The 10,195-nt window shown below is 42.4% G+C and overlaps 1 protein-coding gene across 2 annotated transcripts in view; it reads left to right on the top strand.

Moving 5' to 3' along the window:
- The first annotated feature begins 304 nt into the window (after positions 1–304).
- The window catches only part of MDFIC (MyoD family inhibitor domain containing), a 79,683-nt gene continuing 69,792 nt past the window's right edge, over positions 305–10,195 (top strand). The window contains exons 1-2 of one of the 2 annotated variants that reach the window (XM_065403045.1): positions 305–408; positions 803–958. In XM_065403045.1, the coding sequence (XP_065259117.1) occupies positions 865–958 (94 nt within the window). In that variant the 5' untranslated portion in view covers positions 305–408; positions 803–864. Of the gene's footprint in view, positions 409–460; positions 503–802; positions 959–10,195 lie in introns of those variants that run through there. The other variant, XM_065403052.1, reaches the window with a different exon arrangement.

Here is a 10,195-nt window from a genome sequence, read left to right as displayed (position 1 = left end):
AGGAGGATGCTCCCAGTTTGGGCCTGGGGCCCATGCCCTCCTTCTGGTCCAGCGTCCCTGCCGCAGCCTCTGGAGAACCGGTCGGGCAGCGGGACCTGGGGAGCCGCCGCCCCCAAGCCTCGATCGCTGCCAGCCAGAGCTGGATGTGTTCAGTCTCCGGAAATGATGAAAAAGAAGAAGTGTTGGGGGGGCGGGAGAAGGACGAAAAAAGTCCCCGTTTGGTGTGTGCAGCGCGGTGGCTGGAGAGGGCGAGAGCCCGCGCGGCAGCGGGGCGGGGTGCCAGGGGCTGCAGCGGTAGGAGCCCGGGGGCTGCACAGGAGGAAGGAGGCAGCAGCCGCAGCTGGAGAGGGGAGGTGAAGAGGCGGCCGCACCGGCAGGGGAGATGCTGCTGCTGCTTTGGGAGCCTCGGTAAGTTTCCCCTGCCGGGGGGAGGAAAGGGACATCCCGCCACAGGAGGTGGCGGAGGGGAGTGTGCAGGGGCCGAGCAGAAGGCAATGCCAAGGTATGGCGGGTGGCTTCTGCTGGCTATGGGGCGTTGAGCACCCCCCATCCCTCGGGCGCCCCCCGAGCCCCCCATAGCTCAGGAACCTCGGGGGCTCCGCTCCAAGCACTTTGTGCCTGTGCACCCAAAGGCGCCCTCCGCATGCAGCGGGGAGGGCAGGGGCGGAGGGACGCGTCTGCCGCGGAGTTGCAAAGTTGTTGCTTCTTTGGGGCCAGCCCCTCCCCAAGCCCTCGCCCCGGAGCCGTGAGCGTGCGGCGGAGCAATGCACTCAAAAGGCCTCTCGTGTGTTTGTCCCTTCAGGGTGGCGTGTTAGGCTGGTTGGGGGGGTGCAAGCTCCTAGGACGCGGGGAGAGAGCTGGCAGATGTCCCAAGCGAGGGAACCTCTTCCTCCGGGGCCTGACGGGCCGGCGCCTGCAGCACCGACTGAACGCAGCCTTCTGGTCTCGCTGCCTCGCGGTGAGTTGCTTTAAAGTTTCTCTCCAATTGTTGCGCCTCTGATTGGAATGGTACATTCGCTGGTTCCTGTGGTGTGTGTAAGGAGGGGGGTGTTCAGCCCTGGTCTCTGCTGTTCCTCTGGACTCCGCTTGTTACTTAAAATGTGGCTCTATGCAGCCAACAGAAAAAAAGTAGGTGGGTCTCACCCCCCACCCCCCAAGTTCCTAAACGTTCACTTTCTTTCGCTTCTCAGTCTTGTGGTTTTGTTCGTAAGCACTTCTCTATAATGCCTCTCAAATTCCCAACGTGTCCTCCGAGCAGATTGAGGTAGGCAGCAGGTTTGTGACCATGACTTGTTCAGATTGGAGGTCACTTTGTTTTCCCTTTGAGGCTACCCTGAGATACTGCTGATAAACCCAATTTGTGCTTTATTAACTTATTTTTAATCCACTATTCAAAGGGATGCATATCATTTGTTTTCATCTTAGTACTACACTCTCAGAATTAAATCTGATTTTATTTTTAGTTTGGCATCCAAATGAGTTGATTTCTGGAAAACCTGCATGTAAATTAGTTTGACGCCTTATCTTCTGAAGATAACATACAGGAGGATGTGGTCATTTACTGTACATACTTATGGTCTGTGGCAATCAGGCTTTATCTTTTTCTTTTACAGCTGGCAGTTTTGATTTCAAGAATTCTGATAGCGATATAAAATAAGTCTCTGAAGAATAGAAAGGAAGAATCTAATTTTAAAATTGCTTCAGTTACCAGCTATGTATAAAGTTACACAGCATGATAACACAGTTGTACAACTGTATAATAAAGCCACCCTCTCTTCTTTGGCAACATCTTTAAATCAATAGCTACATGGAATCAAAGTTGAAGTCTCATTTGAGAAACCAGAAAGTATCCGAAGCTAAATAAAAATGTTCTGGCATGTAGAAATGTTAAATTGGCTTATACTGATCTTATTGTTTTCTTGTCCTAGAGAGTGACTCATAACTGCTAAACAGCAAAAGTTTTTTTTTTTTAAATTAGATACAGAAGATCAACTATGCAGAACTGAACTGTTAGAACCATGTTTTTGCCAGAAGGACCAATGTCTGTAATACATATTTATTGTCAACATACTTTTTTGAGCATTAAGTGTCACCTTTATTGTGTCATATAATCAAATGTCCATACTGGTTAAACTTTACATGCAGGCCATACGCAGAAATTATTGAAGTTTGGTCAGTGAAATAATTGATTTAGGAACATGACTTTATTTTTAAGATTTGAGGCTTTGAATTGGGTTTTTGTATTTTATTAATATGAAATAAAATCATTTAGCTTCCAAATATTAGGCTTTTTATTTAATGACCTGGGACAAAATATGACACTGATTTGGCCATGGGCAAACTATGTGTAAGAAGAAATTTGAATGACATCTATTATATGTGTAACTATCATTTTAAAGGAGTATATGATCATATTCTGAAGAGCCAATGAATCACAAGCATTGTAAGTACTTTGATTTAGATTTGTTCACTGGTTGGGGTCTGTCACATACTTTGGAGTGGTTCATGACTGTAAATGCCAGCCTCAGGGCAGACACCTGTAACTGGTTGTATGTTCTGTAATTAGATTTCACCAACTCAGTCCTGAAGCATTATACCAGTCTTACCAGGAAGTCACAGACAGTCCCCTTGGGCACTCCAGTCTATCATGCCACCTAGGCGAGATGTATTTAGTGATAAATGGTCACTTATACCAAAGATCACAAAATATTCAGGTTGTTCCCAGTCCCAAGAGATCAGTCACTCACCCCAAATCAGTTTGTACCTTAGATCTCACACCAAAGACAATGCTGGTAACCAATCCTACAGTGAACTAACTCAGGCTATATTAACTAAGAAAAGAAATGAGAGTTATTTACAGGTTAAAGCAAGCAGAAATATACACAAAAATGAGTCTATGGTTCCAAAAAAGTGACAGAGCTATAGTAATCTGTCAATTCAAAATGTCTTTCAGGGTGGACCCAGGGGAAACCCTGGGGATCTCTGCTTCAGTTTAGTGTCTATCGCCCCGAGAGAGTCCAGACTCCAAAGATGAAAAATTTTGATGTTAGCTATCTTTATTTCCCTCTTTCAGAATTCAAAGTGATGGGACAAGGCCTTCTGCATGTAGCCTGTGTTGGCGTAATTAGCAAAGTTTTTGTATCGTGATGTCTTACAATGGTCCATTTAGTCTCATAGTCGTCCTTGGTGGGTGGGGGAACCACTCCTTCTGTCAGAGCTATCAAGTTCAGAGCAGGCATTTTTACAGTTATAAAGCAAAAGATAACCTTATAGCATGGGATACAGAGATTACAATAAGATTAATGCACGCAGCAATTTACAACCAATTTATAGAGCAGGGGTGGGCAAACTTTTTGGCCTGAGGGTCACATCGGGTTTCCAAAATTGTAGGGCCGGTTAGGGGAGGCTGTGTCTCCCCAAACAGCCAGGCGTGGCCCGGTCCCTGCCTCCTATCCGAACCCCCCCCCGCCCCGCTTCTTGCCCCCTGACGGCTCCCCCGGGACTCCTGCCCCATCCAACCTCCCTGTTCCCTGTACCCTGATGGTCCCCCCGGGATTCCAACCCCACCTGATCCCTGACGGCCCCCCCCCCCGGGACTCCTACCCCATCAATCCCCCCCCTTCCCTGTCGCCCCCATCCACCACCCCCTGCTCCCTGTCCCCTGACCACCCCCGGAACCCCCACCCCTGACTGCCCCCTGCTGCCCCATCCAAACCCCCCTCTCATTCCTGACTGCCCCCCGGGACCCCTGCCCCATCCAACCCCACTGTTCCCTGCCCTCTGACCGCCCCGACCCCTATCCACACCCCCACCCCCATGAACTCCCCTGCCCTCTATCCAACCCCCCCTTCTCGCTGCCCCCTTACCGTGTAGCACAGAGCACCGGTGGCTGGTGGCGTTACAGCCGCGCCGCCCAGAGCACTGGGTCAGGCTGCGGCTCTGCAACTGCGCTGCCCGACCGCCCAGAGTGTTGCGCTGGCAGCGGGGTGAGCTGAGGCTGCAGGGGAGGAGGAACAGCAGGGGAGGGGCCGGGGGCTAGCCTCCTGGGCCAGGAGCTCAGGGGCTGGGCTGGAGGGTCCTGTGGGCCTAGTTTGCCCACCTCTGTTATAGAGTCTAAACATATCCTTACAAGTTTTACATGTATCTTAAACAATACTAACATACAGGTGAGCTGGTCTGGTTTTCAGCTATGAATTTGTCAATTCTCCGCTGACACCTACACTTTGTCAAGAGCTGGCACAGGGTCTACCAGTGTCACAGCCCCTGCAAACTCTTAAGGACATGCTCAACTTTAAGCATGTAAGAAGTTCCATTGATGGATTGGGGTCTTATTTGCTACAACTTTAAAATGTGATGTATTTTGATGATGAACCTAAACTTGAGTAGTATTTCTGGATATTTATTACTTTCTTTTAGTCTAAATCTGTTTTGGAGGGGAGGGGAGAAGGAAAGAGGTGAGTTTATATCATTGTCAATCATTATTCCGGCGCTTCAATCAGTTTAGCAGTATATGGTTACAAAGCCAGGGTAATTCAGGAATTACAGAATTGAAGGTTTAGGAAAAATATTTAGGACTTTCACCCTTACACATATTAATCTCCTGTTGCTTAGTAAGTTATTACTCAGTGTTAGGGTGAAAGAACTGAGTTCATAGTTTTAGTCAGTGGTTTTCAACCTGTGGTCTGCAAACCCCTGGTGGTCCACAGACTATGTCTAAGATTTCCAAAAGGGCCTGTACCTCCATTTAAAATTTTTTACTGGTCCGCAAATGAAAAAAAGGTTGAAAACCGCTGTTTTAGATTAATAAAATTGTTTTGGGGAAGCATAAATAAACTAATGTTATGCCTTTTATAAATGTGATCCCAGTATGTGCTCTAGTAAATATTTAAAAACTGAAGAAAAATGAAGTCTACAGACTAGCAGTGGAAGTATATCTTGTAGATTCAATTAAAGAGATTAGTTCTATCATGTCTAAAGGTATGTTGTACGTAATGTAAGGAAAACAGTATCCACCTCACCCTCAAATTAAGACCCTTGTGAAATATTTACAGCATTTGTTTTAAATAGAGGAAGTTGCTGCTTTTTAAATCAGTTTTTAAGAAGAAATACCTCTAAAATACTCTTTTCTTTGTTAGGAAACAGATACAGGAATGCATGGAAGTAGAGTGCCAGTTTTCCCAATAACTCTGAATATTAGCAAATCAATTTGTATGAATTTTATTTTGAGCAACAGGACTTGCGGGGAAATAGCAATGAACATGTGCAATATTCTATAGAGCGATTTCCTTGTGGCCTGACCCTGTTAGGTGCTGCTGAACACCTATGAGTCCATTGACTTCGCTGGAAGTTGTAGGTTTCTTGAAAAGCTTTTGTTTAGTGTACTGAAAGACCAGAATGTTTTTTGGGGTAGGTCAGGGGGTTCATAGAAATAATCTGAGTAATTAATTACACAATTCTTGCTATCATATTGTTGAAAACGTCTTCATTTTAAAATTAGGACTCCATAAATTTGCAATAAAGAGTATTAACTGAATCTCTGTTTGCCTGGGAAAACTGACCAAGTTTCATCAGTTAGATATAGCTGGCTTCTTGTGTAGAATAGAAAATATTAAGTACACTTCAGTCAGAAAATATATAATACAACCTTCTAAAATGTTTTCCAACTATTTGCAAAGACTCACTTCTTGAGGACATCCATTTCTTCTTCTCTTCCATAATTCTGCACTGCGTTGCAAGGAAAACAGACTCTCCAATGGTGTTCTCCTCACTCAACTACTTATACTTTAAGTTGCACTGTCAGATAGAGGGCTGAAGCCTAAATGTGCTCTTCCTCTTAAAACAAGACTTTTTATAAGGAAGAACTATTTAAGGTTTCAATGTCTGAAAAATGCCACAGTTATGTGACAAAGAAAAAAGAAGTGGAAGAAAATAGCTTCAGCAGCTAGCTGGGTACACCCATGCAAGTTGTGGGGAAAGAAAGATGATGATGGCAGCAAAAGTTATGAAGTGTATACTGGGCCACATCTATTTTTTTTTTACACCATGCTCACCAAAATAGCATCGGAGCATCTCTCCAATCACCTTTCTTATTAGACCATTTTAAAATTAATTGATAAATATTTGTGTGATTAAGGTAATTGGAATTTGGCTCTTCATATTGCTGGGCTTACCATCAGTAGCAAATGAATTAGTAGTGTCGTCCCTTTTGAAATGGAGTCATTTTAATGCTTAGTTTTGAATCCTGAGAGTCTCATCGGCATCAGTGAGGTACCTCATTGGTACCAATGAGGTATACATGGCACTGAGGAGAGCCCTAAGAATGCACCTTTGACATACCTTTGAAGGTGCTTGTGCATTTCCTCCCCCAATAAAGATTAGGTCTGCTTGGGTGGGGCCATGATCCTGTCTGGACAGGCCCCTTGTAGTTGTTGAACTAGCAGTACTAGCACCTCTCACCTCCTGTGCTCCCCAGCTGCCTGACTGCCCCCTGTATGAGTGTTCTGTGGGATGTAGATTGGACTGTGAAGGACACCTAATGCACCTAAATAAGAAGTCTGACTCTCAGCATTTCTGAGCACCAGTAGCTCCCATTGGAGTAAAATGTCTAAAATGTTAGCACTGACCTGGAGCTGTTTATTACTTGTACCCCTGGATAGACTTTTTATATTAAATCCTGTGCATTTAAATAAACTTCACACTATTAAAAGGTTGTTTATTTAAATAGCACAGAACTCCAGCAGGATAATCAGGCCATATCTTCGACTGTTTTGGAGTATTATCTAAAAGTACTGAGCAAGCTTTTACCTTGGCCGGTTCTTAACTAAAAATAATCTAGAATAACAATTAGTGAACATTGCCTAAGTGTTTGCAAAATAGAGAAACAAACAGTGTTAGTATGAAAGGAAGAATAATAACTGCATTTTAGAGAGTAACAGATATCTAAAGAAGATTTAGAGAGTTGAAACCGATTCAAACACTTCAGCTGAAAAAATAGAAGAAATAAAGAGACAAATTCTGAAAATGACATCCAGCAGCCTCCTCTTTCCCTGCAAAATATACTTCCATCCAAATTCAAAATATGAAATTAATTTAGTGTTTGAAAAAAGAAGAATTAATGTTCAGTGCCTCGGGAAAGCACTCAAGCACATTCTCAACTTCAAGCATGTGCTCAAAGTCCCATTGACTTTGCATGCTTTAGTTCTTATGTGAATAGGGATGCTATCCTGGGGCCATAAAAGAACACTGTACCCAGACTGGACTTGGACTGAAGTAATCCTGCTTCACTGGGACTCCTAGAATTTCTTAAGGTTACAGCTAGCTACTCCAGTTGCCGTAATAGTCACACTTTACCAGCAGTTTCTGAGTGTTATGAGTAATGGGGATTTTTTTTTTCAACTGTTGGGCAATTATAGTTATTTTTTCCCAAACTAGTTAAGTACTTACTTTGTGTGTTTCCAGATATAAAATTATCTGGCTTATTATTTTTGTGAAATTGGTTTACTTCATAGTTGTCAGTGTTGGTTCTAAAGTAGCACCAAATGAAAAGCAGAAACTCATAAATGAATAACTGTAGCTTTTCCTGTAAACCTACTTCAGCTTTCAGTTTCATATGCATAGTACCAGTGAAATGATTCATGTCCACAGGGCTGGGATACATCTGTAAAGGTTTGCGGACGATACCAAGCTGGGAGGGGTTGCAAGTGCTTAGGAGGGATAGGATTAAAATTAAAAATGTTCTGGACAAAATGGTCTGAAATGGCTTGGAGCAGCGAACCGCGGCCACTGGGGGCCGCGATCGGCCGGACCTGCGGACGGGGCAGGTAAACAAACCGGCCCGGCCCACCAGGGGCTTTCCCTACACAAGTGGTGTCCCAAGTTTGGGAAACACTGGTCTAGATAATACTTAGTCCTGTCATGAGTGCAGGGGACTGGACTAGATGACACCTCGAGGTCCCTTCTAGTCCTACGTTTCTATGATTCTGTCAGGGCCTTAGACTGTAGTTAGATCAACAAAGGGATTTAGGTACCTAATCGCCAGTTTTGCTGCCTAAATCCAAGGATTCTACTGAGAAGCAGGTCAGCTAAAAGTTGTAATGGATAAGTACTTTTGTGGGTCTAGTTCTGAGCTCTTGGGGACTGTTTTTTTGTTTTTGTTTTTTTAAAGCAGCAGTTCCTAGTACAAGAAGGACTTGATCTTGAGTCAGTAGTATAATACAATTGAATAACAGTAATAACCATGGAAAGGGTATGATGCTTTTATTGTATCATTTGAAAAAAACTTACAGAAGTTTTAAAGAGAGATTGTTTTTTTGGATGAACGCATTCTAATGAATATCAAACAAAATATCTAGGATGTTAGAGTTTGGAAATAAGCTGAGTTGAAGAGCATCTCTTTTTCCTACTGGCTGTCAATTTTGGGGGTTAATTTCATATAGGCTGAAGGATGTAATGGAGAAGAGAAGACTAGTATACAGAGAGAGAAATCTCAAGACCAAACTTGTTTGAACCAGAAAAGTGTTATAAGTTCCTACAGAAAACCCATGAAAAAGGAGTGCACCTGTTTACTGCCTGAGCATGCCATTGCTCTCATATCAGCTTTAGGCTCTGTTGGGAAAACTTTCTGAGTAGGTATGACACATCAACCAAGGTTTAAGCATTTGCTTGGATTGTTGGTAATAGTCATTGTAATGCTTTAATTTATTGACCTTGCTTTCAGGTATGTTTCATAACAAAACGCACTCATGTTAGGACTTATCTAGACCATTCCTGACAGGTGTTAGTCTAATATAGAATCCAAGATTTTTCTCCATTATTTGAAGCCTAATAATGCAATCCAAGAAGCCTAAGATCTCAATTATGGGGAAAATTCCCATTAAATAAATAAATTTAGATATTCTGCTGGGGTGGGGAGGTAGGAAGGAGAGGGAAACGAGAAGGTAAGTCAATGGTTATTACTTTCACTGTGAAATTTGAAAAAATGTTGGGATAAACTTTGTCTATGGACATTTGGGGGCAGATCCTCACTTGGTGAAGTTAATGGTGTTATGCTGCATCTGTCCTTTGATATCCCTTCAGCAATTTAAGATATTCATTTTTGGATAATCCTCAGATCAAGAGTTATTTTACTGGTTAATTGCCACACTCCTTTCTTAAATGTTGCACCTTTGTTCTCCTGATGTTAACAATTTATTCACAATTTCAGGATTGGTTCACAGACTAGCCAATTAAGTAGTGCTGGCTAGCAGTGGTATACCGTATATACCATCACAGTTTTTCAAACAGAGGAAACAAAAATTAGGGAATTCAAGTATGGTTTAATCCTCAGCAATGAAAAGAAGTTGGGAAATGAGTGTAAAACTAATAGAAAAGTAAAATTAAAGGTAATGAATTATGAACTATTCCACTGACCATAGCAGACTTTTGATATTGGGAAGATGTCTACTTAAGACTGAATGAAAACTGCTGTAAGTGTGGTGACATCTAAGGAAATTTGACTCTTATGGTTGGTTCTACACTCAGAATTCCCGTTCACTTGACTAAAATTTAATTTGGAATTTTGACTGCCCCAAAATACAGTTATTCTTTCAGTAGGACTGTTGTTTAATATCATTTACTACATCAAGATTTTAAATAGGGTTGTGCACCATCACATCTTATACAAAACAGTTACCGCTGCACAGTGAAACATCAATTGTTTTCCAGCAATTCATGATTGGTGTCATAATCTTCTTAATTTTGCTACTCTGGTTAGTTTAAGAGCAAAATCTTTTAAAATGATTTAAATTGTTATCTGTGTGCTAGAGATACAGTAAATTAATAAAGGTAACAACATTAAGAATTTCATGCCATTTCCCCCCACTTATTCAACAAGTGGTAGTTCACTTTATTTTAAAATAGCTTTAAATAGCACACATTATAAAACACATTTCAAAAATGTTATGCAGTTTGAAATATTACTTCAACTTGAAATCTAAGTGCAGTATTTTATGAACCATTTTAACATGGAATATAGATTTTTAAACTGGTGATCTATCAGTGACTGATGTGTTGTGAATAAAATAATTGCCTATGGAAGATACCTATGAAAGCTTTCATTTATTTTGGTGAGTGAAAATATGGGTCAGTGCTTGTCAGCAGGAAGAAACTTCATATGGGAAGCTACATGTGAACATATTACTGTTGCATTCCATAGTAC

This window comes from Emys orbicularis, chromosome 1 (genome assembly GCF_028017835.1).
Source record: "Emys orbicularis isolate rEmyOrb1 chromosome 1, rEmyOrb1.hap1, whole genome shotgun sequence".
Classification (NCBI taxonomy): Eukaryota; Metazoa; Chordata; order Testudines; family Emydidae; genus Emys; species Emys orbicularis.
The sequence above is the reverse complement of the archived record's forward strand: the minus strand, read 5'-3'. Positions and strand labels throughout refer to the sequence as shown.